At 55.7% G+C, this 27,621-nt stretch overlaps 4 protein-coding genes across 10 annotated transcripts; 3 read left to right on the top strand and 1 right to left on the bottom strand.

Annotated features, from left to right (window-relative positions):
- Positions 1 to 694: 694 nt before the first annotated feature.
- E2F4 (E2F transcription factor 4) lies at positions 695 to 7,244 on the top strand. Of its 4 annotated transcripts, none has more exons than XM_064273929.1 (11): positions 695 to 877; positions 1,358 to 1,467; positions 1,611 to 1,772; positions 2,083 to 2,126; positions 2,868 to 2,929; positions 3,149 to 3,446; positions 3,880 to 4,065; positions 4,282 to 4,409; positions 5,871 to 5,918; positions 6,107 to 6,151; positions 6,250 to 6,328. In XM_064273929.1, exons 1-10 carry the CDS (start codon positions 743 to 745, stop codon positions 6,113 to 6,115), a joined length of 1,182 nt encoding a protein of 393 aa, XP_064129999.1. In that variant the 5' UTR covers positions 695 to 742; the 3' UTR covers positions 6,116 to 6,151; positions 6,250 to 6,328. The 4 variants fall into 4 exon arrangements, with proteins under 4 accessions (XP_064129999.1, XP_064130000.1, XP_064129998.1 ...); XM_064273930.1 differs by having other exon boundaries at positions 6,238 to 6,287; XM_064273928.1 differs by lacking the exon at positions 4,282 to 4,409 and having other exon boundaries at positions 696 to 877; positions 6,238 to 7,244.
- A 142-nt stretch (positions 7,245 to 7,386) lies between these two features.
- ELMO3 (engulfment and cell motility 3) lies at positions 7,387 to 12,853 on the top strand. 3 transcript variants are annotated; one of them, XM_003417117.4, is made up of 20 exons: positions 7,387 to 7,563; positions 7,734 to 7,774; positions 7,867 to 7,939; positions 8,573 to 8,623; positions 8,803 to 8,972; positions 9,062 to 9,161; positions 9,266 to 9,417; positions 9,499 to 9,577; positions 9,704 to 9,754; positions 9,846 to 9,968; positions 10,050 to 10,181; positions 10,275 to 10,376; positions 10,476 to 10,584; positions 10,692 to 10,828; positions 10,910 to 11,073; positions 11,166 to 11,278; positions 11,368 to 11,472; positions 11,577 to 11,659; positions 11,734 to 11,820; positions 11,904 to 12,853. In XM_003417117.4, the coding sequence occupies exons 1-20, from the start codon at positions 7,486 to 7,488 to the stop codon at positions 12,114 to 12,116; spliced, it is 2,163 nt and encodes a 720-aa protein (XP_003417165.2). In that variant the 5' UTR covers positions 7,387 to 7,485; the 3' UTR covers positions 12,117 to 12,853. The 3 variants fall into 3 exon arrangements, with proteins under 3 accessions (XP_003417165.2, XP_010595026.1, XP_023412329.1); XM_010596724.3 differs by lacking the exon at positions 8,573 to 8,623; XM_023556561.2 differs by lacking the exons at positions 7,387 to 7,563; positions 7,734 to 7,774; positions 7,867 to 7,939; ... (5 more) ...; positions 9,704 to 9,754; positions 9,846 to 9,968 and having other exon boundaries at positions 9,994 to 10,181; positions 10,280 to 10,376.
- Positions 9,380 to 26,163, bottom strand: LOC100653676 (F-box/LRR-repeat protein 20). Of its 2 annotated transcripts, XM_023556562.2 has the most exons (6): positions 25,308 to 26,163; positions 22,068 to 22,169; positions 15,303 to 16,295; positions 13,747 to 13,890; positions 13,325 to 13,542; positions 9,380 to 13,227 (listed from the first exon to the last, which is right to left on the bottom strand). In XM_023556562.2, exons 1-6 carry the CDS (start codon positions 25,632 to 25,634, stop codon positions 13,059 to 13,061), a joined length of 1,953 nt encoding a protein of 650 aa, XP_023412330.2. In that variant the 5' UTR covers positions 25,635 to 26,163; the 3' UTR covers positions 9,380 to 13,058. The 2 variants fall into 2 exon arrangements, 1 of the variants encoding a protein (XP_023412330.2); XR_010318878.1 differs by lacking the exons at positions 9,380 to 13,227; positions 13,325 to 13,542 and having other exon boundaries at positions 13,790 to 13,890; positions 14,028 to 16,295.
- On the top strand, positions 25,448 to 27,534 carry TMEM208 (transmembrane protein 208). The gene is made up of 6 exons (XM_003417118.3): positions 25,448 to 25,555; positions 26,158 to 26,253; positions 26,627 to 26,686; positions 26,766 to 26,902; positions 27,068 to 27,152; positions 27,250 to 27,534. Exons 1-6 carry the CDS (start codon positions 25,550 to 25,552, stop codon positions 27,385 to 27,387), a joined length of 522 nt encoding a protein of 173 aa, XP_003417166.1. The 5' UTR covers positions 25,448 to 25,549; the 3' UTR covers positions 27,388 to 27,534.
- Positions 27,535 to 27,621: the final 87 nt, after the last annotated feature.

Here is a 27,621-nt window from a genome sequence, read left to right as displayed (position 1 = left end):
CAGAAACCTTGACCTAAAATAAACAATAAAAATTAACAATGTTGAAAATAATAAAAGGATACTAGCAAACACAGAATCCTTTCCTGCATGCCAGGAACTGCTTTGCACGCTTTGCATAGGTAAACATGTTTGCATTGGCTGAAAAGTGGTTACAATGCAGTGGCAGCGACTGGCCCTTTGAGCTCTACTGTGTGGAAGTAAGAGAGACATGAGGCTGGGAGCATGGATTGAAGTAGAAGGGCTAGATGTAGTTAGTGCTTCCTCTTTGGCAGGAAGTGAGGGACAGTAATACGGGTGCGTGACCTCAAGACAGTGGGGCAGCCTCTAGGAGCAAGTCTAGGAGAACCCGTTGGGGTCATCAGGCAGTGTTGTCTCCTCTCTGGAGATGGGGGCTGTGGCGGAGTTAGTGGTGTTGGAGCAGGTTGACAAGGAAGTTTCCGGTGGCTCCCTCTTCTGTACTGCCGGGGCCGCCCCTGACCTCTTCCACATCCCTCCCCAGAATGTCTTGCACTTTGGATCCCCGGAGGGTTTTCGTCCTCCTCGGCGGTTGGACATTTGCTAATGGTCCCTCGAGTTTTGCGGCGGTGCCCGCAGAGAGGAATTGCGCCGGGTTCCCTGGAAGGGCGCAGGGCGGAAGCGGAAGCAGCGACACTGGCGCCGGCGGCCGGGCTCCCAGGAACGGAAGCGGAAGTGGCGGCGGCGCCGGCCTGGCCTGGCTGAGGGGAGGCGGCGGGCTGGCGCGATGGCGGAGGCCGGGCCACAGGCGCCGCCGCCCCCAGGAACCCCAAGCCGGCACGAGAAGAGCCTGGGACTTCTCACCACCAAGTTCGTGTCTCTTCTGCAGGAGGCCAAGGACGGCGTGCTTGACCTCAAGCTGGTGCGGCCCGGGCTAAGGGGGTGACGGAGGGGTTGGTGGAACAGGCCTGGGTCCTGAGCGGGAACCCCCGGGACGGCCCGGCTGACCTCGCAGAGAGCAAGCCGCCATCCGTGTGCCTTCGCAAAGGAAGAAGACCGGAAGCCGTTTCATTCATTTGGTAGACGGCATTGGGCGCCAGCTATTTGTCAGGCGCGGGGCTGCAGGTGCTGGCCCTCGTGGCCCTCCTGACTTGGCGGAGAAGCGCATCTAAACATTATTTCAGGGCTTTACCAGGCCTCTTCCTGCCCCACGGTCCTGGGTTGCTGTAGTGCTTGAGTGGAGGGTTTGGACAAAGGCAGCCCCCTTCCCAGACCACGTCGCAGGGTAGCTTGACGCCCGCTGTCCCGACAGACACCGTGGGAGTTTGTGTGTACGTGGGTAGATGGCTCGGGTGCACTTGGGAATGGGGCTGAGCATCCTCTGTTCTGTTCTGTCTGTCAGGCAGCTGACACCCTAGCTGTGCGCCAGAAGCGGCGGATTTACGATATTACTAATGTACTGGAGGGTATCGGGCTGATCGAGAAAAAATCCAAGAACAGCATCCAGTGGAAGTGAGTGGGGGCATCTGAGAGAGTAGTGGGGTTTTCTAGCCAGAAGTGCCAGGGATGTGGGGCGAGGGAGAGGTGCAGGAGAGAGCAGGTGCCATGGGACTTAGAGTGCCTGGCAGCCTCTCAGCCCGACTCTGTGGACTCAGGGGCGTGGGTCCTGGCTGCAATACCCGGGAGATTGCGGATAAGCTGATTGAGCTCAAGGCAGAGATCGAGGAGCTGCAGCAGCGGGAACAAGAACTGGACCAGCACAAGGTGTGGGTGCAGCAGAGCATCCGGAACGTCACAGAGGACGTGCAGAACAGCTAATATCCTCCTGGCGGTCTCTGCTCTGGGGGAGTGGGTGAGGGGCCACCTGGTCCAGCAGGGTTTGCTCTTTGGTGCCCTGGGCTTTGTCCTTCTTGGGAGGATGGCCCTGCAGCCCCAGCCTCGGGCTCCCTTCTCAGAGCTCCTCTGCTTCCAGTGTTCGCCTTTTATTCCTCCCCACGTGGAACCCAGGCTCCAGGACTTTCTCTGAGGGCTCGTGTGTCAGACTTCTGCTAAAGAGCTGGGTCCTTTCTGTGGTCTGCCATCTGTCACCATGGGCAGGGCACTGGCCGTTCTCCTTAACCCCCACACCTTGGCCTACGTGACTCACGAGGACATCTGCAGATGCTTTGCTGGTGAGCAGAGCCTGGGTAGAGGGATTGGGGGTGGGACTGAGCTGAGCCACAGCCCTGAACATTGGGCTCAGTGTCCAAGGAGAGCTGCATCTCTTAGGAGGGCTCCTGGGGCCTGCCCAAAAAGGAACCAAATGTGGGTAAGTCCTGGTTTCGAGGGTTCACTGGGACCCTGTGGAGGCCAGCTATACTGAGCAGGCATAGGATCTGGGGCTGGGTCCCTGGGTCTGCCCCCGTCTATACTGTCCCTTGGGCTTGGCTTCTCAGGCACTGTGGAGGGAGGGAGAAAGAGAGATAAAGGAGAAAGAAAGAGCATGTGTGCATAGGTGTGCTTATGTGTAGGTAACAGTGGCATCTACTTCCAACCTGTAGTTTAGTTGCGTTGTGGATACAGGAGCTATTCTTTCTCCATCTTGCACCCCCCAGGCTGGTTCTGAGGAAGAGACATTGTCCTTGACCAGAAACCCTATACCTTGGGAGCAGCCCCATCAGTTGAGCAGCGAGGTGCCCATGAGCAGTGATCTTTTGCTCCATGAATTTGAACACAGATTTCCTGATTACTGACCCCTGGGCTCTCGGGGAGAGTAAACCTTTAGCTCTCTGCCCCAGCTACTGTGGGGGATGAGGGAGGACTCCTATCTAGCCCCTCAGAGACCATGATCTCCTGCCTTGTTCCAAGGGGCAGCACCCCCATTCCAGCTCAGGCCGAGCCCATGGCATTGACTAGCACCCTTGTCATTCTAGGAGATACCCTCCTGGCCATCCGGGCCCCGTCAGGCACCAGCCTGGAGGTGCCCATCCCAGAGGTGGGTGCTTAGCCCAGACAGGCGGGGTTGGTGGAGGGCGGGTGCTGACTGCGGGGCCTGATAAGTCCCGGGTGGGGCAGTTCGGGGGGAGGCCTGGGGTTTGGGGTTATCTAGGAGGACGGGCAGCCTGGGGTGGGAGAGGATACTGTGCCCTGGCCCAAGGTCAGGCAGGAAACAAGCCTGTTCCCAACTCTACTTCTCCCTCACCTCCACTTCCAGGGCCTCAATGGGCAGAAGAAGTACCAGATTCACCTGAAGAGTGTGAGTGGGCCCATTGAGGTGCTGCTGGTGAACAAGGAGGCATGGAGCTCACCACCTGTGGCCGTGCCTGTACCACCACCCGAAGATCTGCTCCAGGGCCCACCTGCTGTCTCTACTCCTCCGCCTCTGCCCAAGCCTACCCTGGCCCAGGCTCAGGAAGCCTCACGCCCAAGCAGTCCCCAGCTGGCCATGCCTGCCCCTGTCCCCAGCAGCGTCGAGGCCCAGGGGGTGGCCAGCCCAGTAGCTGAGAGCACAGGTGAGGCATGAGGAGCAGTTGGTGATGGGGTTACCTTCTGGGACGCTAGAGGCAGTACCTCTGTGTTGTGGAATGCCATACGCAGAGCTGGATGAGAGCCTTTTCCTGGCTCCCACCCTGCCTCCCCTTGCTGTGACAGTGAACAAGCCCTTTTTAACAGGGAAACTGCTTGAAGGGGCATTCGTGGTGGCAGTTTCCCCCAGGTGCACCTGTGCTTCACTGCCCTGGCCGCCCCACTTGAAGTGTGGCCACAGCAGCCATGTTGTCCATGAGTCTCCCTTGTGCAGGCCTCACACCTGTCTCCAGTAACTCATTTCCAGGTTACCACTTCTGGGGGACTGGCAGTGCCTAATTCTCCTTGGGCCTGGAATGGCCATGGCTCTAGCACAGCTTCCTGCCCACCATGTGACTGGGTAGGGGGATGTGGTTGCAGTGAGAGGTGGCCCTGGAACTGATAGCAAGGACAGTGGTGAGCTCAGCTCACTCCCTCTGGGCCCGACAGCACTGGACACCCGGCCACTGCAGTCTTCTGCCCTGCTGGACAGCAGCAGCAATAGCAGTTCATCTGGATCCAACCCTTCTACCTCCTTTGAGCCTATCAAAGCGGACTCCACAGGTGGTGAGTACCTGCCCACCTTGGCCAGGGAGAGCCCCGCCTCAGCCCACGCCTGGGTCAGTGACAGGACTGGGGCTGGAATCCAGCCCTGGTATCTCAGCCAGAGATTACCAGCTCAGGAGCCCCAACTCCCTCCCATCAACCTCAGCCTTTGATACTAGAGCCCTCTGCTAGTTAGAGTGAGTGGTGGTACCTGTTTTGTCCCCCCTCCTGGTTTAGCACAGGGCTCCCTGGCCCCTTCTCAAGCTCTGCCTGCCACCCCTTGGACTCCGGCCTCAGGAAAGTGCAAGCCTTCCCCTGGGGAAGGGGGGCTGTGGCTGTGGTATGGCCCTGAGGCACCAAAGGTGGTCAGTAGCCTTCCCAGGAGAAATGATGTTATCTGTCTGGTGTCCTCTCTCTCCTATGTCCAGGACTTATTCTCCTCAGCCCATAGCATTGCTGTCTCTCTCGTAACTAAATGACCTGATCCTCCTTTATGTTCCCCCTTCACACTTTCGTGTGTCTTCTCAGCCTGCATGCCTTGAAAAAGTAAGCTCCAGTCCATGTCATTGTCACCTAGTCGTCTTTCAGGTTGGGTTAGGGTCCCCCAACCCCTAGTGCTATATCAGCATCACTCATGGTAAGTTGCTAAAGACCTGACTGCCAAATGTAGCAGGCAGCTCGGGGGTACCTTCTTGCTTGGTGTTGTTGATTTTCTTTTTTCTGTGGCTTTAATGATACTGGCTTTTGGCTCTTCTTCCTCACTGGCTTCTCCTTCTCAGTCTCTCCCTGAAAATCCCTTAAACATTGGCACTTCCCTGGTTCCTGTCCCATTCGACCCCTGGGAGGGCTGCAGCTCTGGGTGGGTGACCCCTTCACTTCTCTCTAGTCTGGCTCTTTTGCCTGAACTCCAGGTCTCTGTGTGCACTTGCACTTGCCTTCTGGATGCCTGTCTCCCCTAGTACTTGATTCCCACATACCCTCAACTGAACTTACATTCTTCTCAAAACCTGCTTTCCTGCCTCTGTGAACACCCTACTGTTAGCCCTGGGCACCCAGGCTTGACACCTGAGTGTCACTCTAATTCCATCTCCTTCCTTCACCCTCTGCTCCCAACCCCACCTCAGCTAAGTGAGTTCTTTCCCAGACATTGCTTATCATCCTTCCTGCATCCTCAACCCCCAGGATTGGTCTCGGGTACCTCCAACCTAGATAATATGAAGCATCCACCTGTTTACCACAACTGACACAAGAATCTTTCTGAAATGCAAGCCTGACCGTGACAGTCCCGTGTTTACAAAAGTACCTCTAGTGGCTCCCTGAGACCCACTGAATAAAGTCAGCTCCTAAGCCTGGGGCGTGAATTCCCTTGTGGTCCAACCCCAGCATGCTGCTGCTCCTTCTTCCTCTGCTTTCTATATGCCTCCTCCCCATCAGACCTTTCTGGTGGAGTGGTGATCTGTAGCAGGTGGCTCGACCTGAGGTGTGGGCTCAGCCTGGCACAGCACAGGTGCTCGGCATGGATGGGGGTGGACGAAGTATCCTCAGGCAGGGTGTGCACAGGAGCCCAGAAGGTGGTGGGCAGGTCTGCTCCCTTCTGTAGTATCAATGAGTTAGGATGGCTGTGCCAAGCACCTGTGGTGGGCCTTTGGTTCTCTGGGCTCAGCACTGAGGAATTTGAGTCTAGCAGGGGAGAGCAACAGACAATGCCAGCTTATCTCCTCAGTTGTGTGGAGCACCAGGGTGGATGGTGTAGGATCTAAGGAAGGCAGGGGCTGAGCCTCTGTGCCCTTCAGCATAGTCTTGAGCATGGCCTTCTTGCCTTTCAGTTCTGGAACTCCCCAAAGAGCTGTCAGAGATCTTTGATCCTACACCAGGTAGGGCTGTGTTCCTCCCTGGGGCTGAGCAGCACAGCTTTTTGGGTCCCACTGCTGTGCTGTTTTCTTGTCCTTCTGAAGACCTTATGGCTGTGCTTGGTACCTGGGGCAGAGGGGAAAGCTTCTGGTGGGTGTGGGAGGGTCCCCTCTTCTGGATCCAGAAGTAACTGAACACTTCTCCTTCTCAGAGTGCATGAGCTCAGAGCTGCTGGAGGAACTGATGTCCTCAGAAGGTGGGTGGTCCAGGATGCTGGGGAGTAGGTGTGGCCAGGGGGTGGGTGGCAGCTGGGTGGGGCCTTGGCTCCAGGCCTCAGCTTAGTGCTCTCTGCAGTGTTTGCCCCCCTCCTCCGTCTTTCTCCGCCCCCTGGAGACCATGATTACATCTACAACCTGGACGAGAGTGAAGGTGTCTGTGACCTCTTTGATGTGCCTGTTCTCAACCTCTGACTGACAGGGACTTGCCCTGTGTGGCTGGACACAGACTACCTGACCTGGGGGACCTTCCCCCACCCTACACCTACACAGCCACAGGCTCCTGGCTTCCCCAGCCTTCCCGCACCGCACAGTTCAGGCCGCGACTCCCACCCCTGCCTCCTGCACTTGCACCTGTACTGTGCTAGGAGAGCAGGGGAACGCGCTCAGCCCCTCCATCCTGGAGCCAAAATGTTCACCTCTCCTTCCCTGGAGCCTGGTGACACAGAACCTCAGACCCACCCTCAACCCAATAGGGCAGCTTGTTCAGTCCCATTGCCCTGCTCCTGACAGCCCCTTGCTCCCAAGGAGGGAAGGGTAGGGTGGAGCTGGGGGCTTACCAGCACCACCCCTAGCCTTTGCTGCCGCCCACCCGTGACCCTACGGCTCCTCCTGACCTCTTGTATGCCCCCCTTCTGCTTGGCCCTAGCCCCGAGAACCTGTAGGTGCTGGTAGGGGCTCACCAGAAGGAACAGAGGTCTCTAGATAGTAATTTGGTGGGTCGGTCCTTGAGGATAGCCCCTTCGTTTGTTCATTTCTCCTCAGTTAGAGCCACTTGCAGAGATTTAGAAAGATTTACAGTAAGGAATGGATTCTTATATAAAGATTATTTTTATACTTTTTGCAGCAAAAGGAAATTGTAATATTTGTACAGTGTCCAAGTGAATAAAGACCATGCCTAAGGCTATCTCTGATCGGGTTTTTTTTCCGGGTCTCCTCCCTGGCACTGCTGAATTGCTGGTGGGACTGGGTGGGTCAACTTTGCAGCAGCAAGAGGTGTGGCGGCCGCTGGCAGTTTGCCCTCCCCGCCCCCACCTGCCGCACCTTGGCGCGGGGCGGGGCTGTCTCAGCGGGGCGGGGCGGGCCCTTTTCTACCCTCTACTCCCAGGACTCCAACCCGGAACTAGCCTCCGCTCCCTTGGGAAGGCCGCGCGTCTCCTGGCCAGGAGTGGGACCCTGGGCCGTGAGTGCCGGGGGCGGGGGGGGGAGAGGGCCGGGCTGCGCTGTCGTCCCCAGGGGCCCTAGACCAGGTGCGCCCTCGGCTGGAGGTAGCGCCATCTGGGGGAAGTGCAGGCGCCCGCGGCCCAGCTGGACCATGGCGCCCCCGCGGAACGTGGTCAAGATCGCCGTCCAGATGCGTGACGCCATCCCTCAGCTCATCCAGCTGGACCAGGTCACCCCTCCTGTCTCACCTCCATCCGTCCCACCGTCTACCTTCTGCGTCGCCCCCTCTCGCCCTGTCTACCGTGGTCCCTTCCTCTCGGAGCAGTCTGTCCTGCCCCTCCCCCCAGAGCCCTCTCATTCCTCCTCATTCCCGGTCTGTGAATGACCATCTACTTGCAGGCAAAGCCGCTGGCCGCTGTGCTGAAGGAAGTGTGCGACGCGTGAGTGCCGGCAGCCGGGCTACGGGGTGCGGGGCAGGGCAGGGGAGGAGGCACCCCTAGGGGCCTCACTGATCCTCCGGTGCCCGCGGCAGGTGGAGTCTGACACACTCAGAGCGCTATGCCCTGCAGTTTGCTGATGGACACAGGAGATACATCACAGAGAACGTGAGTTCCCTCCCTGCCACGCCCTCGTATTCCAGAAACTACCTCCCTAACTGATGCAGAGTGACCTCCCTCTTATCCTTCTCACCATCAGGCCTTGATTCCTCAGACTCATCTATCCCATTATCTGAAATGTGATTTTGTTGTGTGCTCAGTCGATTTGGACTTATAGCAACTCTATAGGACATTGTAGAACTGCCCCATAGGGTTCCCAAGGCTGTAAGGGAGGGAGCCCTGGTGGTGCAGTGGTTAAGCACTCAGCTGCTAACTGGAAGGTCTGCAGTTTGGCTCCGTGAAAAAAAACATGGGGCAGCCTTTCTGTAAAGAATACAGCCTTGGAAACCCTATGGGGCAGTTCTACCCTGTCCTACAGGGTCACTTTGAGTCAGAATTGACTCAACGGCAACAGATACGGGAAATCTTTATGGAAACAGATCACCAGGTCTTTTCTCCCTCTGAGCAGCAGATGGGTTGGAACTGCTGCCCTTTTCATTAGCAGCTGAGCGCTTAACCATTGGGCCCCAGGGCTCCTTGAGCTTGTTTTTACTGACCTCTAAATCCTCCCTGAAACCTCACTTGACCGTTTTCTCAGAGCCCTCCTTGACTTTCCTCCCTGTCCTGCTGTGTCTTCTCCAGAACCGCACGGAGATCAAGAATGGCAGCATCCTGTGCCTCAGCACTGCCCCAGTAATGCCCCTCCTGGCCCCACCCTCCCACTCCCTGCCGCTGGGTTGTGCCTCCTTTCTGCCTTGGCCCTGGCCCCAGCCCGGCAGTGCCCCACCTAGTGGACAACCCAGCTCCCACACCTGTCCCTACTCCTTACCTCCACCCAGCCTCACCTCTGTTTCTGCCCCTGCCCCTGCCAGGACCTTGAGGCTGAGCGGCTGTTGGGTGGGCTGCAGAGTGGGAGTCGTGAAGGGCGCCGGGAGGCCCTGCAGCACCTCATCCTGCTGGCCCCAGACCTAACCTTTGCCCGGGAGGTCATTAGCCGTGATGGGCTTCAGAGGCTAGGCACCATCATTGAAGATGGGGACGAGTGAGCATAGGGCTGTGGTGGGCTGGGGGACATGGTGGGGCTTAGGAGTCCTGCTCTGGTCCTGCTCAGCCCCAGTTGTCCTCACCCAGCCTAGGGGAGGTGTTGGCCCTTGGGCTGCAGGCCTTCTCGGAGCTTATGGAGCATGGCGTCGTATCCTGGGAGACGCTCAGCATCCCCTTTGTCAGGAAGGTGAGCGGGCTTTTCTGGAGCAAAGGGTGGGGGCGGTGGGGCAGAATCAGGATCTAGCCTTTCACGGGAGTAGTGGTGATGACGACCAACTATGCTACTTACAGGTGGTGTACTACGTGAACATGAACCTGATGGATGCCTCTGTGCAGCCCCTGGCCCTGGGGCTGCTGGAGAGTGTGACCTTGAGCAGCCCTGCCCTGGGCCAGCTGGTCAAAAGCGAGGTGCCATTGGATAGGCTGCTGGTGCACCTTCAGGTGTAAGTGTTGAGGGGTGGGGTGCAGATGGAAGGGAGTTGGGCCAGACCCTCAGTGGCCACTGAGCCCTCTTCTCGCCACAGCATGAATCAGCAGCTGCAAACCAAGGCTATGGCGCTGCTGACGGCCCTGCTGCAGGGGGCCAGCCCTGCCGAGCGTAAGGTGAGTGTCAGCTTGGTGGCTTCGTAGGGTGGGCAGCAGGTGGTGGGCCCTGTGCCCACCCCAGCCTGTAGGCTGGGTGCTGATAGTGGGGCTAAATCATCTGAGTTCCCTTCCCACCCACCTCAGCACATGCTTGACTACCTATGGCAGAGAAACTTCCGTCAGTTCATCTATAAGGTAGGAAGGACTGGGCCAGGGTGACCCCTCTGCACTCCTTGTTTCCTGGTCCCCTGCCCATGCTCACACCTGTGGACTGGCTGTCTCCCAGAACATCATCCACAGTGCAGCACCACTGGGCGACGAGATGGCTCACCACTTGTACGTCCTGCAGGCCCTCACACTGGGGCTGCTGGAGCCGCGCATGCGGACACCGCTGGATCCGTACAGCCAGGTGAGGGCTTGGAGGGCATGAGACTGGGGACAGCCTGGCCCTAAAACTATAATCTTGACCACCCTACCCCTCTGCCCCCAGGAGCAGCGGGAGCAGCTGCAGGCCCTTCGCCAGGCAGCCTTTGAGCCAGAGAGGGAGTCCCCGGGCGCTGTGATGAGTGCCGACCGCCGCCGTTCCCTCTGTGCCCGCGAGTTCCGTAAACTGGGCTTCTCGGTGAGTTAGCCCTACCCAGCTCCCCCGCCGCCTTGACCCAGACCTGTTGTTCCTGAGGGCTGGGGCTGTTCCTGAGCTGCCAATGTCCCTCAGAATAGCAACCCAGCGCAGGACCTAGAGCGCGTGCCCCCTGGACTGCTGGCCCTGGACAACATGCTCTACTTCTCCAGACACGCGCCCAACGCCTACAGCCGGGTCAGTGATGGGCTGGGTGGGGCAGGGCAGGGTCCCCACCTAGGCAGGCCCCCATGGCCTAGCCATGACTCCCTGCCCCATTCCCCACCCCCACCCCAGTTTGTGTTGGAGAACAGCAGCCGTGAGGACAAGCACGAATGTCCTTTTGCCCGAAGCAGCATCCAGCTGACTGTGCTGCTGTGTGAGCTGCTCCACGTGGGGGAGCCCTGTGAGTAGAACTGGGCACAGTGTGTCCGGGGACAGGGACGGAAGGGCAGAGAGGGCCAGGGGCTACACACACTACCTCCCTGAGCCCCTCCTGCCCCCCCGCTCCAGGTTCCGAGACGGCCCAGGACTTTTCACCCATGTTCTTCGGCCAAGACCAAAGCTTCCACGAGCTCTTCTGTGTAGGGATCCAGCTGCTGAATAAGACCTGGAAGGAGATGCGGGCCACACAGGAGGACTTCGACAAGGTGGGAGGGTTGGAGCTTGGGATCTGGGCCAGGGTCGGGGTCCAGAGTACAAGCACTGAGCAGGGCTCGGGGTGGCCCCAGGTCATGCAGGTGGTACGGGAGCAGCTGGCCCGCACACTGGCCCTGAAGCCCACCTCCCTGGAGCTCTTCCGAACCAAAGTGAACGCGCTTACCTACGGGGAAGTGCTGCGGCTGCGGCAGACAGAGCGGCTGCACCAGGAAGGCACACTGGCCCCTCCCATACTGTGAGTTGGTGGGCCTGGGTCTCCCAGTCCTGGCCCCCACCTTCCCTGGTGCTCCATGGTCCTGGTCAGTGAACCCTCCTCCCCCTACCCAGGGAGCTTCGGGAGAAGCTGAAACCGGAGCTCATGGGCCTGATCCGCCAGCAGCGTTTGCTCCGCCTCTGTGAGGGGACACTCTTCCGCAAGATCAGCAGCCGGCGGCGCCAGGGTCACTGAGTGGACAGAGGCAGGGTAGGGGCCAGGGCAGGCGGGCCAGGGTGCCTTTATCACTCTTCACTCTTCTCTTTGTTCCCACAGACAAGCTGTGGTTCTGCTGCTTATCCCCCAACCACAAGGTGCTGCAGTATGGAGATGTGGAGGAGGGTGCGAGCCCACCGCCCCCTGAGAGCCTGCCCGAGCAGCGTAAGGGGGCAGGGGCAGGGCAGACGGCAGACATCTGTCTCCCAGGTGATCCCTGCCCCGGGGCCATCTGGGCCCTAGTGGTCAGCACAGCCTTCTTCCTGCAGTTTCTGTGGCCGACATCCGGGTGCTCCTGACAGGCAGGGACTGCCCCCACATCCGGGAGAAGGGCTCCGGGAAGCAGAACAAGGTGAGCGCAGTGGGGCCCAGGGCTCCTTCCTGCCTGCTCCCTGCTAATGCTCCTGCTGCCCCCTGCTTCCCCAGGACCTCTGTGAGTTAGCTTTCTCAGTCAGCTACGACCGTGGGGAGCAGGAGGCACACCTCAACTTCATTGCTCCCTCCAAGCGGGAGGTGAGTGTTGGGCAAGGCTGAACAGAGTTGAGCAGGGGGGCAGATGAGCAGGGGCAGGACCTCAGAGCTGGCCCTGTCCCCAGTTCCACCTGTGGACAGATGGGCTGAGCGCCCTGCTGGGCAGCCCCATGGGCAGTGAGCAGACACGGCTGGATCTCGAGCTCCTGCTGACCATGGAGACCAAGCTGCGGTTGTTGGAGCTAGAGAACGTGCCCATCCCTGAGCAGCCACCCCCCATACCCCCACCGCCCACCAACTTCAACTTCTGCTACGACTGCAGCATTGCTGAACCCTGACGGGGCCTTGGAGGGTGGAAAGTGGAGAAGCATAGACACCCCTAGCTGGAAGAGATTGCAGCAGAAATAAAAAGTTGGCTTGGCTCTTGGGTCTGTGTGTTTAGCCAGCTCTGAACCCTGTAGGCCAAGCCTGCTTTAGTGACAACCAGTCTTCCCCTTCTGCCTTTCACACTTAGCTGTGAATGAAGTGGGGCATCAGGCCAGGGCCACAGTGTGGGGTACAACCTGGCTGTGATAGCTGAGGGGCTGGTGTTTGGAAGGACAGTGGGAGAAGCTAGCTTTGCCTGAGAATCAACCGATAGTACACCATTCTTGAGGCCACATGGGGCACCTGTGGGACTCTGGGCCAGGCCAGAGGATGTAGGTGCCTCTGGTGTTTTCTCCATTGTTCTGGGCTAGGCCTCTTCAGCTGAGGGGGAGGTGCCCTTCAGTCTGACGCTTAAGACAAGGAGGTAAGATGTGGAATTTTTAATCTTGTTTGGGTCCACAACAAAGACTGACTTAGCTGCTAAAGTTCAGTGCTTGTAGGGGCTGGGAGAGTGCCGGCAGGGGACAAGGTAGGGCACAGGCCTCAGGTCTGAGAAGAGGGCAGGGCAAGAGGCACACAGTCTGCTCCTCCCCAGCACTAGATCCAGCCAACTTGGGGGCCTGGCCAACTAAAGCAGGGGCTGTGGTTTCTAGGGGCTGATGGCGGCAGCACGTAGCTGGAAAGAAGTCGCTCCTGGTTGTGGATTAGACGGAAGCAGGAAGCCCCCTGGGCTGCCCTGGATTGGTCCCACCCCCAGTCCTAGAAAAGGGGTTTATAGCTTGGGAAAGGGGCTATGGGGGTATGCAGCAGAGGGAGGCGGGGGACACTGAGTCAGACTCAGATCAAGAGGCCAGGGCGGAGAACTCTAGAGGGGTTAAAGGATTTGAGCTTCGAGGCTGGCTGCTGACCTGACCTCAGAGCGTTAACATTAGGTCAGCCCCTCCCACGAAGCGGGACTGGATGCAGGTCACCTGGGGCAGTTGGGCTTGGAAGCGCCTGACTGCAGCCATGCTGATACCAGGACACATGGCCACATCCAACACTCGGAGTTGCTTGCACACCTGCCCAATGGTGTCCAGGGTTCTGCAGGAGGCCACTGGGTAAGCGCCTGCCCAGAGTGGGCCCAGCGCAGCCCTGCCCTGGGGCTCCCTCCACTCAGCATCAGTGAATGGACACTCACTGCTCGGTGAGTTGACTGCAGCTGGACAGGTTGAGGTGCTGCAGCCTTGGCCAGGAGCCGGCTGCCTGGGCCCAGCCCTCATCACTAAGGAGGCTGCAGTGACTCAGCACCAAGTGCTCCAGGCTGGGGCAGCCCCTGGCCACAGCTACTAGGCCTGTGTCTGTGAATTCTGGCAGTAGGCTCAGGGACAATCTCCTCAGCTGGGGGAACTGGAGCACCTGCAAGGATAGGAGCGTGGGGTGGCTGTAGCATGGTACTGAGCCCAGGACCTATTCCCACATCCCCCAGCCAGAGAAGTGGCTGTGGACAGCAGGAGTCAATGAGAAAGGAACTCTCCATTTTTCCAAGCAAAAAGTAGGTAGGCCTGAGCACCTGGCTCCAGTCCCAGGGTCCTCAGCCTATCCAGGCCTCAGCCCCATTACCTTGGCCAGGCTGGCATCGGACAGCTTGCTGCAGGCTGTAAGGTCCAGCTCTTGCAGGGTCTGCAGCATGAGCAGGGAGGGGCCCTGAGGCTTGGGAGAGAACTCCTTGGGGCCCATTGCCCAAAGCTCCAGCTCTTGACGTGGCTGTGGGAAGAAGGAGCCCCTGCTTCTCAGGTTCCTCCTGAGTCTAGCCTCCAAGTGCTCCTAAGGAGGGTCTTGGGAGGGGCAGGAGGGTGGCTGAGCCCAGGGACCTCCCCCCCATGACCTCGAGGGTCCTGTACCTGGAGCCCCTGCACAGGTGCCTCACTGGGCTCCCCTAGTCCCAGGAGCCCCCAGTCACAGAGCTCCTTGCACCATGCCAGGCGCAGGACTGAGAGGTGGGTGAGGTAGGTGCAGATGGCCTGCATGGTCTGGTTGGTGAGGGCCACGCAGGAGGATAAGTCTAGCACCCTGAGGCTGGGGCCCAGCTCTGGGATCAGGGAGAGCACTGAGGCGTCCTACGAGGGAAGCAGAGAAGTGAGGGAGAGGTGTCTGTGCCTGTGCCACCAGGGCTGGGGGTCACTAGGAAGGTCCCATCCCCACAGGCAATAGAGCAGTACCAAAGGAGTCCAAGGAGGGAAGCTGCATGGTCCCTGGAGTGCAAAGAGGGAGTGGACAGGGCGGGCCTTGGGGATGGAGGCTGCTGGAGGACAAAGGCCTGGACCATAGCTGGGGCAGGAAGGCTGCAGGTGAAGTCTCCAGGGTCCTGCCCTGCCCTGCCCTGCCCAAGTTCCCCGCCCCTGCAAAAGGAGTGGGCTGAGGCAGCCCTCTGATATTGGACCCGAGGTAGACATCTGACCCAAGCTGAGCCAATCAGATATGTTCCCTAGAGAACTTGAACCAGAGCTGCAGCTGAGAGAAGCCTGGTAGGAAAGGGAAGATGGAGGGAGGGGGTCAGGTGGCGAGGCTCTTTTGGGGAAACAAGGTTGAGAGATTTTTTTTTTTTAGGTTGGGAAAACCCTGGTCCCATTGATAGATCGAAGGGATAATCCACTGAAGAGGGAGAGACTGACGTTGCCAAAACACGGACACTACCCAGAGGGCCAGGCTGAGCTAATGAAAGGACTGGCTTCAGCAGGGAAATGACCGTGTTGCTCCCACATCCCATCACCTCCCTCAGGCCCTCTTCTGCGGAACCTCAGTGCCTCTCCTCTCAGGACTTGGTTCCATCACCTTTCTCACCAGACTTCCCTGCCTCCAGAATATGGGCACTCAGGGGGCTCGCTTTAGAGCCCCTCCCTGGTCACTGAGCACCTGGCACGTGAGGCCTTGTGCCTCCTTGTGACTGGGCCACCTGGGTCTCTTGGCCCTCCCTTTACCTGGGCCCCAGTGGGGGTTGCGGGGAGGAGAGCTGGCAGCAGCACTGTCTAGGCCCCCTTCCCCTTCCAGATGGTGTTCCAAGTCCCATTCTCCCTACTATTCCTTGGACACAAACATGGTAGCTCCTCCCTGGCAACACACGCTGAGGTCCCCCAACCCCTGGACCTGACAAATAAGGTATAGGGTAGTACGCTCACCTTGAGTGAGGAGCAGTAAGCCAGGCTGAGGGAGGTCAGTGGGAGTGGGGCTCTGTGCGCTGAGCCCAAGGCCTGGGCCAATCCCCGCCCGCTCACCAGGCAGCACTCAGCCATGTCGAGGCTCTGCAGCTCCCGCAGGCCCCCTAGGGCCTTACATCCCACGTCTGTTAGCCGCTGCAGCTTCCTCAGGCTCAGGCGCCGCAGGTGCCGCAGGCCAAGGCTCACGGCCAAGAGCGCCCCATCAGCCAGTTCTGAGCAGCCGCTGAGGTCCAGAGAGGTAAGACCTGGTTGCTGGCGGCAGAGGGCGGCCACAGCCTCTGTGGACAGGTCCCGGCAGCTGTGCAAGCTCAGTTCCTGCAACTGCAGCCCAGGCACCTGTCCCAGGGCCTGCAGGGCCTCAGGTAGCAGGCCGGTGCCGCTCAGGTCTAGGGCACGCAGCTTACCAGCCCGCTCCTTCACAAATCGCAGCAAGTTTCGGAAGGAGAGGAGGGAGGGGCAGCTGTCCTGGGGGCCCATGGAGCCTTGGGCTGGGCTCAGCTCGAAGGTGAGGTGGCAGTAGGCCAAGGAGAGGCGCTCCAGGCTGGGGGCACAGCTGCTGAGCCGGTTGAAGCTGAGGTCGGCTAGGTCCCGCAGGCCGGCCAGGTTGAGCTCCCGAAGGCTGTGCAACGCCTCCCGGACCCGCTGTGCCATCTCGGGCTGAGCCAGCAGCGTGCCTGAGGTGAAGAGGCTGTTGCAGCCACTAAGGTCAAGGGTACGCAAGGCCGGGCAGCCCAGGATCAGGGCCATGAAGGAGGCCTCTGTGGGGCTGCCCCCACCCAGGCACAAGCTCTGCAGGTGTGGGCCCAGGTGGTAGGCGACAGACTGCAGCACCTGGTGTGAAGCTGGCGAGCTATCCACGTTGGTCAGGCTGATGCAGGAGATGCCCCGGAGGCCCAGGCTCTTGATGGCTGGGAGGGAGGCTGAGGATACGGGGATGTTGTACCGCACATTTGTCTAAGGAGCAGCAGCAAGCATGGGGTTAGCCCTGGCTTCAGAGAGAACTGGACATTGGGTCTGTTGGTGAGGGTGGCAGGCCAGAGACTGGGGGCAGGTCAGGGAAGGGCCCTTTGACAACAGGGACCCAACATGTGTGAGGTGTTGTGTGGGTGAGGGGGTGGGAGTGGGAAGTGGGAGCTGGGAAGAAGTCAGGTGCGGGGGGAGCCCAAAGGGAGATGACTGTCTCAGGGGATGACAGGAAGGTTGGTGGTGGACAGGACTGGGTGCCTAGGGAGGGGCAGGGACAGGGTAGGGAGTCAAACTGAGCATAGGGGTGGGGGATACGACGTGGATGAGGCCCGACAAAGCCCTCAGGATTGGGGAGGGGATGAGAGAGCAAAATATGCTGGACCTCAACATTTGGGACTTTCAGAAGGAGGCCCTGAGACCCATGAGACAGGCATCATTTACTAGAACCCTTGTGGCCCAGGTGCTAGGGGTTTGGGGGCAGGCAATGAGGCCTGGGTTGCCTAGTGGCCTCAGAGTATGTCTGAGCCACATAAATGTTTATACAGGTTTTGTGTGTAAGTGAAAGCGTGCGCACACGCCTGTGTGTGAACTGACTCTCGTGGGGCCTCCTAGCATTGGGCCCTGGATGCTCCAGAGTTCAGAGGTCCTTGTGAGCTCTGCAGTGCATCTCTGGAGAAGACACCTGTCTGTCCAGGTAAGAAAGAAGGAGCCTCCCACTTCTGTGGACAGGAACTACTAGAAGAACTTTCAGGGTGTTAGGGAAGGTGAGCACGCAGTGAGCGAGCAGGTAGGAGCCAGAAGGTGAGCTCAGGGCTAAGTCGTTGTAGGAATAAGCTGCTTGCGTAGGAGTGTGGGGAGCCCCCAGCTGAGGGGAAGTTTTCACAGAACCTTCCCTGATCATGTGCCAAAGGGAGCCAAAAGCAAGTTGGGACAATTTTGTGGGGGGGCGGGGGGAGAGGAAGAGAGCTTGGCTTCTGATGCCCCAGCCCCCTTTCTCTACCCCTAGCAGATGCCTGGGTTGCAGGCAAGTGGTGCTCAAGGAAGGCTCTCTCTTTTTGTATTAAAATGATCCCAATTCAGGAAACAAGCTCCCTGGAAAACCTATCCTGTCAGTGACAAGTGGATGTTCCCTGCTTGGATTCCATAAAACATCATCAAAAGGAATGAGAAAGGTTGAAATGACGTGTAATCTGTGCTCCTAACAAGATACTTATTGATGGGATTCTCCCAGGAGGGCAGATGGAACTCATTCTACAGGTGTGGAAGCCAGTCCCCAGCTGTTGCCAAGAGAAGCAGTCGACCATGCCTGCCCTCATGCAAAGGAGAGCGTGGCAAGAGGTTGGGGCCATCCCCTGGCTTCTTTCACAAGAGTCAGGGGTCACTGGGCTCCCTTTTCAGATCCCATTCCAAGAAGGGGGCACTGTGGGTGAGGAGTGTGCTCTATGGATGCTCTCATAGGCAGTGGGTCAGGGAGGGTAAGGTAGTGGGCAGTGAGGACTCCCAAGTGTCTGGGTCCATCTCTCAGATTTGAGGAGAGATGGGGAAAATCTCAGTGTGTGAGGAGAGGAGGGAGGTGGAAAAGATCAGAGAGGAAATATTTGAGAAAGAAAAGTGAAAACATGCCTCCAGCCACCTTAAAGCCTGCTTGACAGATGATTCAACTTGATGAAGAATAAACTGTGGTGGAGGAATGGGGAGCAGGGCTGGTTGCTGAGGCAGCAGCCCCCTCCAGTCACATGCCACAGCACAGCCCTGCACAGAGGCCTTGAGAGGGCCTGCACGTGCCAGCCCCAGCAGCAGGTGCTGTCTTCCCTCTGTCTGTCCTGCCTGAGCCTTGGTGCCAGAAATGCTCTACCCTCTCCCTGCCTCCCTATGGAGAAGACACACACACATGAGGAGAGCCCTGGCAGTCACCTCTAGTCCCACATCTAGAGTTAGATGGTGGCAGCAAAAGGTGTCAGGGCCTGGCCAAAGAACTTCCAGCTCTTGGGGGAGTCTGAGACCACTTCTCCCCTGCTCTCTCTGGCCTCCTTTTATTCTCTTCTTGGAGAGCAGGCAGCCTCTAAGACATCACCCAGGGGGTTTCCCTGCTCCTGAGTCAGCTGGACTCAGGCTGCAGGAGCTCAGGAGCAGCTGTGTAGGGATAGTTATCTTTGGGGGGGAGCGGGGGGCAAAGCAACAAGCAGAAACAGCAGGGCTCCTGGGTTTGGGTCTTTGGCCCCAATGTAGGAAACCCCCCCTTCCCGGACCCTAGATGCTTCTAGAGGCCCAAGTGAGGATGGCAAGGACACCTATTCTAGCTTCAGGTGCCTCAGCCACAGAAAGGCCAGCTAGCCCCCGGTTCCCTCCTTTCCCAGTGCTAGCATCTTAGAATGAATGCAAAATCATTTGGATGATTTAACCCTGAACCTGCTAAAACTGACACATACCCATTGACTGTGAGAGACCAGGGTTTTGTCATACTTAGCGAAACCCCAGGCTGAGACTGTGGGCCTGTGTACACACTTGGAAAGCCATCTGATTGAGAAAATGGCCCCGTCTGCCCAGTTGTTGTTAGGTGCCATTGAGTTGGTTCCAACTCATAGTGACCCCATGTGACAGAGTAGAACTCCTCCACAGGGTTTCTTAGGCTCCCATAATACTTATGGGAGCAGATCACCAGGTCTTTTCTCCCATGGAAGCATTGGTCGGTTTGAACCGTTGACCTTACAGTTAGCAGCTGAATGCTTAATCATTGAGCTACCAGGGGTCCTTGTCTGTCTGGTACAAGAAACGAAAGCTAGCACGCCTGCTATCCTCCAGAAGGCTGCCAGGGGCTCTGGTCTCAATAGAGGAGGTAGACTTGGGGCCTCTACAAACACCCCAGGCAGAAGAAAAAGCCAGAGGGCAGAGCTGGGCTGGCCTGGATTTTTGTCTCACAGTAACCAACCCAGCAGCAGGCAACCAACCCCCAACCCTGAATAGGCAGAGACTGAGTGTGTGTGTGTATGTGTGTGGTGGTGGTGGTGGTGGTGAGGTGCTGCCTTTGTCTGCCTTCTTTTGAGGAAAATTAGGATTAAGTGAACAGTGGCAACAGGTCAGGGGAGCAAGAAGTCACCATCCCCAATGTACCTCACAGACTTCGAGTACAGCACCCTAACCCCTTTTTGCTTGTGTTTATCTCCCTCTAGTTCACAAAAACTCCTTGGGAGGCACGTCTCCCTTGACCCTGCACCCCCAGGGTCCAGCACAGTGTCAGGCACAAAGCAGGCAGCATAAACATCTGAATGAGATGGACTTCCTTCAGAGCTGCCTGCAGCCTCTCCACATTTCCCTGGTAATTTTCCATCCTCCTTCCGCCCTGTGACTATTCCACACCTCTCTGAGCGAAGTCCTGGTCTCCATCTCTTCTCACTCTTGATAGAAAACTTGGCCTCCAAGTTCACAGAGCAAGCGGCCAGCAGGCAGGAACTTCCTCAGCGAACATCTCCACATTTCCAGCCTACCTTCCGCTTCCTCCCATCTAAGACCAAACCTTGTATGGTGGAGCCTGTCTCTGCCACCACCCTGGAGACCTTGCAGTCATCATTCCTGATCTCTCTCCTCCCTCCACTCACCCCTCCTTTAGCGACTCACTCCCCTCAGCGTGTAAACACATTTAGCTTTTCTCCCAATTAAAATCTCTTTGTCTTAGGTTAATGGTGGAGGACAACTTGGAAAAGGAGGGTGAGAATGGCTGTACAACTCAATGAATGTAATCAATGTCACTGAATTGGACATGAAGAAACTGTTGAATTGGTGCATGTTCCGCTGTATATATTCTCAATAAGAATAGCAAAAATTCAGTTATTAAAAAAAAAAAAGAAAGCAAACCCTTTGTCAAGTCCACCTCGACCTCTCATTACTTCCTGTTTATTTCCTTCCTTTCACAACAAAACTTCTCACAAGTGAGGTCACTCTCTACACTTCTTTTCTTCCCTCACTCCTCAACCCACCTGGCTTTTGTCCCCTGGTGCCAAATGTTTCTGAAGCTATTGGGGACCTCTCTGAATGTCAAACATAATGGGCACTATTTGACTCTCTGGGATTTTACACTGTTAGTCATCCACTTGACCCTTTAACTGCTCTCTGCCTTTGACCTCTGTGCCCTCCTCTTCTGGAATCTCCTTAGTCCCTCTGGAGGTTTCTCCTCCCTTCCATGCCCTCAGACAGGCATCCTCACCTGGGACATCCTCTGTTACTAGCTGTTCCTGTGGCTCATCATGCTTTCCCTGGGGGAAGTTATTCAGATTTGTGGTTTCAACTTCTACTCATTCTTTAATGACACCCAAATTTATATTTATAGCCAGACTCTTCTCTTGAATTCCTAACCCAGAAATCCAACTACCAACTAGGCCTCACCATTTAGACGTCTCCCACTTCCAAATTTTTAACATATTCAAAATCAACTTCCTCTAGACAGTGAGATTAATGACACTGCATGGATACCTCAACAATGGATCCTATTTATGTATACACATTTAACACATGACAAAGGAGGAATTCTAACCCGGGAGAAGGGAATGATTATACATAAACAGTGTTTGGGCTATTTGAAGAATAATCAATTTAGCTCCTTACTTCACAACATACATCAAAGTAACTTTTACTAATAAAAATTAATTTGAAAAATTAAAGTATGAAACAGAAGGAAAATATGAGGGTGTATTTATCAAATCTCTGAAAAGGCAAGGGACTGCTAAGTTTAAAGAACAAAGGAAGAAATGAAAAAGATGTTCACAATCAATAAGATAAAAATTCAACTTCTGTATCTCATAAACAAACACATATCTACCAATCAAATTAAAAGCCAAACATACTAGCAATATATTTCAATACATATGCAAAGGATTAATATCTTTAATGTATAACAAGTTCATACAAATTGATAAGAAAAATACTAAGACCCCAATAGTGGATAAAGAACATAACGGAAAAACAAATGGACAGCTAATGGGAAAAACTATTCAACTTCAGCAATAACCAAAGAAAGAAAAATGAAAACAACGAGCTATCATTGCTTGCCTTCCAAACTAGCAAAGGCATCTGCATCAGCTCCTAGCTGGGCTGTCTTCCTACACTCAGTTGCTCCCTCTTCAGTCCACTCTGCACTACGGAGTTCTAAAACACGAATTGCATTGTGTCACTCCCTTGCTACAAATTCTGTAAAGGCTCCACAGTGGCCTTTGAGAGAAAACCCAGGCACTGCCACCTGGCACACCTGCCAGTTTGCAGTTAAGCCTCTCTAGTCTCATTTCCTACCACTTCTCCCTCATACATCTAAGTTCCTATCCTATAGAACTTCTCGTGTGGTAATTTCCAGAAAAATTCCACATTTTGGTGCCTTCACCTGTGCTCTGTTACCAGTCCCGGAAGACCAACCTTCACCCACATCCTATTCCTTCCTGGAAGCCTCCCCTGAGCATGCCAGTTTCCTTTGACATCCTTCTTCATGTTCCCGTTGCATCCTTTCATTCTTGTTTAACATCCCTGAGCACATGAAATTGTGATTATTCACATACTTGTCTTCTGCTTCACTGGACTCTGAGCTCCCTGGGGGGGGAAATACATGTCTTATTTATCCACGGAGTCCTAACACTGCACCCAGAGCCGATCAGGTACTCAGTAAGTGTTGGCTGAACAGAAGAATGGATGGGTGGATGGATGATGTATGTGTGGGGCCATGAGCAAGCTGAAGTGAGAGAGAACTGAAAACAGGCCAGGTAAGGATGGGCATCTTACCTCCCGAAGGGCATTCTGGGCTGCACAGTACCAAGCCCGACTCACGAGGGAGGCCTCTTTCTGATCTGACAGAGGCAGGAAGGTCAGAATATATGTGAGCACCTGAGGGAAAAAGACAGGGCATTGGGCTGTTAGCACTGGGGCCCTTTGGAACTTATTGAAGTTGATAGTGCAGTGGGCCTGAGGGAACTAGAGCACTGGCTTCCAGTCCTTGGAAGTGGAGTATGCACTTCTCTCCAGCTCCCAGGTATCTTTACTGTGAACAAACCTTTCCTGAGCTCAGTCTGGGTGCAGTTTGTACAACGGACAAAAATCAGACTTTCTGCCCAGTTTGGTAGAAAGAGCCTGGGCACTGAGGCCAGATAAACCTAGTTCAAATCCTTACTCTGTCAACTGAAATCTCTGAGCTTTGTTTTCCTTATCTGTAAAATGGCAATTACAATGAGATTTAAATGGTTGTTAGGAGAGAATCTTAAAATGTAAACTGTCTTGCATAGTATCTAAAAAACCACCTCAAACCCATTGCTGTTGAGTTGATTCTGACTCACACTGACCTATAGGCTAGAGCAGAACTGCCCCATAGGGTTTCCAAGAAGTGGCTGGTGGATTTAAACTGCCAACCTTTTGGTTAGCGGCTGAGCCCTTAACCACTATACCACCAGGGCTCCAATGATAGCATTAGTATCCAGAACATAGCAAATAGCCAGTTAATATCGTTTAGTTCCTCTAAACCTTTCTCCTTTCACAATTTAGGTGGATCATCTACTACAGCTATTATAAGAAGAGAAGATGATAACTCGAATTCTTCCCACGTCACAGTCAGGTGTTCCCCTTTTCTGATCCTCGGGAAGCCATACTGCTTCCTCCTGGCCTCACAGATCAGGTTCTGGAACACCATTCTTTTCCAATCTTCTCTATGCCAACCTGCCTTCTTAGCTGGTTGTTAAGATACAATCCCAGCAAGAGCCTGCCTGGGAGGCTCAGGCCCTGGCTCTACCTACATTGTATGAGGCTGCAAATGGTGAGGTTGGGGCCTGGGAAGGTGGTTGCCTGTGAGGTCAGGAATGATTTGATATTAACTACTCTTTTCTTCTCTTCTGTAAAATCTTCCCTTCTTGACTCCTGTGACACTGTTTTCTAGAGCTCTACCTAGCACTCCCATTGCCCTGTTTCTGGATTCTTCTTTGGCTCCCAGAGCTCAGACCTGGGTCTTGGGATCCTTTGTTCACTTCTTAGGCTAATAAATTCACTGGTATGGCTTCAATAGTTACTTCTAGAAATAACCAATGATTCAAAATCCTCATACTGTCCTCTACCATTCAGTGCTAGTCCAGAATGCCAGCTGGCCACTGGATCCTTCACCACCAGCTTAATCTCAACACATCCAATTCTAAATTAATCATCTGTCCCCAGTCTAAAAGAGTCCCTTTCCCAACTTTCCCCTTCAATGCCAACACACTGCACCCCATCTGACAACAGTTTGGACTTTCATATTCTTCTGTCCTTTACTCCCAGACACAGGTATAAAGCACAGGCTTTAGGTCAAGCTAGCTTAGACTCCTTCAAATCCTAGCTCCACTACATCCTAGCTGTGTGACCTGTGACCTTGGGCAAGGTACTTGACCTCTCTGAGCCTCAGTTTTCACTTCTGTAAAAAAAAAAAAAAAGGATATTAAAATAGGGGTATTAAAACTCTAGAACAGTCTTATGGGGATTAAATGGGATAATATATACAAAGTGCTTGACACCTAGTAGATGTTCCATAAATGGTTGCTATTGCTTTGCCACCTTAGCCCAGATCTTCACCAACCCGTCCTGGATGTCACAAGAAAATTTCATAAAACAGTTTTGAGTCCCAGCACATCTCTAATGAAAACCTTTAGGGTTCCCTAGTATCCTCAGGACAGAATATCCACTCCTGGATCAGAACTACCAGGCCTCCACACTCAACTGGGCCCACTGACCCCAAAGCATGTCCTACAAACATAACATGTCTATTGCCTTTTGCTTATGTGAGCCTCTTTCGTGGAATGCCCTTTCTTAAGCCTAACTTCATCAGGCCATTCTAATTTCTTCTTCTCTTATACTGAGCACACAGGAGGTGCTCAAGCAATACTTACTGGATTGACTTAAGGATGGACAAAGACCTAGTCTTCTACCTCTATTTTCACCAAAGGTTTGCTCAGGGAAGGGGGTGGGGCAGGGCAGTCTGTCTGAGCTGAGGTAAGATAGTGGCCAGCCTGTCTTCTGGGGCTGAGCAGCCAATGCAAGTAGCAAAGGAAGAGAGCAAGCCCGTCCTCACTGAGGAGAAGAAGCACCATACCTTGAGCTGAGATAGGGGTGGCCTTTCTAAAAGGGCCAGAGGAGGCAGCATAAGGATAGAGCAGCCATCCTATGAACTCATCCCAAGGGGTCACAAGAGATATGATTGGAACAGAGTGGCTATCTTCTGGGCCCAAGGGGAAAATGGATGTCATCCCAGGTGGCTCAACAGGGTAAGAGCAGACCTCTCCTCCCTATAGGGAGGGAGCACCATTCCAAGACTGATGGGAATGGGTGGTCTGTCTCTCCTGGGAAGCAAGAGAGGGCTGCCAACTCTCATGGCAAAAGGGATGCAGCGGTCATTCCAAGAGGCCAGTGGGGACAAAACCTGTTACCCCTCCAGCCTATGGGAGTGGAGCAGTCTTGCCTCAGGCTAACTGATCAGTCATCCCATGGGGCTGAAGGAGTAGGGGACAGGACTGTCCTCCCTGAAGGTACTCAGCGACCATACCTGGAGTTGATAGGGAGGGGACAGTCTGTCTTCCACCACCGGGAGGTGGGGACGACCATCTCTCGAAGCGAAGGGAATGGAGCGACCATTCCAAGAAGTCAATGGGGATTAAGATCGGTTACCCTTCGGGGACGATGAGAAGGAGCGGACATCTTCTAGAAGTGAAGGGGAGGGAGCGGCCAAGTCAAACGAAGAGGGGTAGCCAGAGGGCCTGGCCTCGCTGAGGTGACAGAGCAGCCCTGTCCTGTGGCCGATGGGGAGGACAGGATGGTCTCCCACGCTAACGGGACGAGCGCCCCAAAGGTGGGGCCATTACCCAGAGCTTGCAAGTCCCGGGGTCCGCCCAGCGGGTCGTTTCCGCCAGACGGGCGGGGCCGGGCGAACTGTCTGACGGCCCCTCCCCTACAGCCCGGGACCCCGAGGGCGGGGCCTGTCCCGAGCTAGGCCTGAGGGCAACCTCGTCTCACCTCCAGGGGCAGCGACTCCGCCATCGCATCCCTGCCGCCTCCGCCCCCGCGCAAAGCTTTCTGGGAAATGTAGTCCCACTGGCTATAAGGCGGGGCTTGGGAAGGATGTGTACTCCACTTCCGTCCCATTTGTTGACGACTTTGGTGAGCACAGGAAGTGCTCGTACAGCCGATGTGGTACTTGCTGTCTGCGGTTTCAATCGATCTCCCTTGTTCTTTCGGCTGGGTATTTGCGTCGCACCATGGCGGTGAGGAAGAAGGATAGGGTGGGGCCTGCATGGGCAAAGCGCTCCCGGGACCGGGAGACCGAAAGCAGAGGAAGGACATCAAGGGATGCGGGGTTGGCCGGAGGAGGTCCTGTGGATGGACCGTACTAGAGCAAGCCGGAGGGGGGTGTCCGCCGGGGTAGGGCCGTACCAGACAGGTGCCGAAGCGGGGCGCGGTCCTGAGGCTTCACAGTGCCAGAGCAGGCTAGATATCCGAGACGCCTGAGGGGAGACCTGGACTATGCAGCAGACACCGGAGAGGGGCCCCATTCAGCTCACTCAGGAATCCCCCTGGAGGCGGCGTTAGTCCAAAGCTGGACTTTACCAGGGGAGCCAGAGGTGGTATCAGAATGAGGTTAGATTTTTTCAGGGCGAGCAGAAGGTGATTGCAGCTGGGGTGCTTCCCAGTCCCTAGGCAGGGTGGACTGGAGGTGGGGTGGACATCCCAGATTGTGCTAGGTTTGAGCACCGTTGGGACTTGGCTAAGGTGTGAATGGAACTCTGTAGCTAACTCGACTGGTGGGGGAAATGAGGAAGGCCCTGGCTGAGGAGGGCTCTGACAGCATCTCACAATCCTTCTGCAGCCCAAGGGCAAAGTGGGCACGAGAGGGAAGAAACAGATATTTGAAGAAAATAGAGAGACCCTGAAGTTCTACCTGCGGATCATACTGGGGGCCAATGTAAGTGTATGTCCCCTTGCTCCCATGCCCACCCATAGTCCTCACCCCTTTTTAGTGGGGAGTGGTGGTATGTGATAGCCAGGTTTCCAAGAGAAAAAAAGCCAGTCAAAAAGAAATGAGCGTACGAGTCCCATCTCGATTTGAGAGCCCTTATTGCCCCAGATACACCAGGGCTTCTTTCCTGGGCTGGCTTGGGTGTCTGAGTTCCCAGGTCTCAGGGAGCAGGCCTCTTCTCCCCCCAACCCTGTAAGAACAACCTGGATCCTCCCACAGCCTGGCTTAATTCTTGGTGTGGGTGTGCGTGTGTTGGGGAGGCCAGTAGATTGGGAGTGGATTTTTTATCCCAGCCTGATTCTTCTGTGTTTGCTTACAGGCCATTTATTGCCTTGTGACCTTGGTCGTCTTCTACTCATCTGCTTCATTTTGGGCCTGGGTAAGTGTGCCCCATCCTGAGAAGTGGATGGGTGCATAGTCAGTGGCTGGCCTTTGACACCTGCATCCTTGCCCTGCAGATGGCCCTGGGCTTTAGTTTGGCAGTATATGGGGCCAGCTACCACTCCATGAGCTCGATGGCACGGGCAGCCTTTTCTGAGGATGGGGCCCTAGTGGATGGTGGCATGGACCTCAACATGGAGCAGGGCATGGCAGAGTGAGTGTCCCCCGCCGCCAGCCCAGGTGAGCGGCCCCAGGGCTGGGGCGCTGGGGCCCAGATAGCCCAAGACCCACAGCTGCCTGCAGCTCAAAGAGGGCGGAAGGGAGCCAAATGGGGTCCATGTGTTATCTCTGGTCCTTGCAGCCTCCCTTTTATTCACAGACACCTTAAGGATGTGATCTTACTGACAGCCATCGTGCAAGTGCTGAGCTGCTTCTCTCTCTACATCTGGTCCTTCTGGCTTCTGGTGTGTAGGCTGTGGGGGGTGGTCCCCAAGAAGAGGATAGGGCATCCAACTCTCCCCATTTCCTGAGCCTGGCTTCAAGACACCTTCTCTCTTCTAGGCTCCAGGCCGAGCCCTTTATCTCCTGTGGGTGAATGTCCTAGGCCCCTGGTTCACAGCAGACAGTGGCACCCCTGCACCAGAACACAACGAGAAACGGCAGCGCCGACAGGAGCGGCGGCAGATGAAGCGGTTATAGCTGTTAGCATTGTGGCCACAGGCTGCTGGACCTTGGGCAGCTCTATCAGGCTGCATGGCCCCCATGCCAGGAGCAGCGAGGGCCTTATCCAGGGGCCGGAGTATTCTGGGGTATAGATTGCTGAATAAATGGCTTAGAAGTGGCTAATGGATGTGTGGGTGATAATGAAGGGCAGGGCAGGAGGAGCCAGTCTTTGGTTATTTTCGTCCTGCTACAGACTCAGCCTAGTGGGAA

This window comes from Loxodonta africana, chromosome 21 (assembly GCF_030014295.1).
Source record: "Loxodonta africana isolate mLoxAfr1 chromosome 21, mLoxAfr1.hap2, whole genome shotgun sequence".
In the NCBI taxonomy this organism is placed as follows: domain Eukaryota; kingdom Metazoa; phylum Chordata; class Mammalia; order Proboscidea; family Elephantidae; genus Loxodonta; species Loxodonta africana.
The sequence above is the reverse complement of the archived record's forward strand: the minus strand, read 5'-3'. Positions and strand labels throughout refer to the sequence as shown.

Excerpts from the sequence above, each read along its gene's own strand:
- TMEM208 (XM_003417118.3), top strand. Across the intron at positions 26,903-27,067 it reads ATGGAGCAGGGCATGGCAGA|ACACCTTAAGGATGTGATCT; the intron begins GTGAGTGTCCCC and ends TTTTATTCACAG. Across the intron at positions 27,153-27,249 it reads TCTGGTCCTTCTGGCTTCTG|GCTCCAGGCCGAGCCCTTTA; the intron begins GTGTGTAGGCTG and ends TCTCTCTTCTAG.
- ELMO3 (XM_003417117.4), top strand. The coding sequence starts at position 7,486 with ATGGCGCCCCCGCGGAACGTGGTCAAGATCGCCGTCCAGATGCGTGAC. Across the intron at positions 10,182-10,274 it reads TCCGTAAACTGGGCTTCTCG|AATAGCAACCCAGCGCAGGA; the intron begins GTGAGTTAGCCC and ends AATGTCCCTCAG. Across the intron at positions 11,660-11,733 it reads GCTCCGGGAAGCAGAACAAG|GACCTCTGTGAGTTAGCTTT; the intron begins GTGAGCGCAGTG and ends CTGCTTCCCCAG.
- E2F4 (XM_064273928.1), top strand. The coding sequence starts at position 743 with ATGGCGGAGGCCGGGCCACAGGCGCCGCCGCCCCCAGGAACCCCAAGC. Across the intron at positions 878-1,357 it reads GCGTGCTTGACCTCAAGCTG|GCAGCTGACACCCTAGCTGT; the intron begins GTGCGGCCCGGG and ends TCTGTCTGTCAG. Across the intron at positions 1,468-1,610 it reads AAGAACAGCATCCAGTGGAA|GGGCGTGGGTCCTGGCTGCA; the intron begins GTGAGTGGGGGC and ends CTGTGGACTCAG.
- LOC100653676 (XM_023556562.2), bottom strand. The coding sequence starts at position 25,634 with ATGTCCTTCCTCTGCTTTCGGTCTCCCGGTCCCGGGAGCGCTTTGCCC. Across the intron at positions 22,170-25,307 it reads CGGAGTCGCTGCCCCTGGAG|GTGCTCACATATATTCTGAC; the intron begins GTGAGACGAGGT and ends TTTTTCCCTCAG. Across the intron at positions 13,891-15,302 it reads CTTACTGCTCCTCACTCAAG|CCACGTCAAGAGCTGGAGCT; the intron begins GTGAGCGTACTA and ends TTCTTCCCACAG.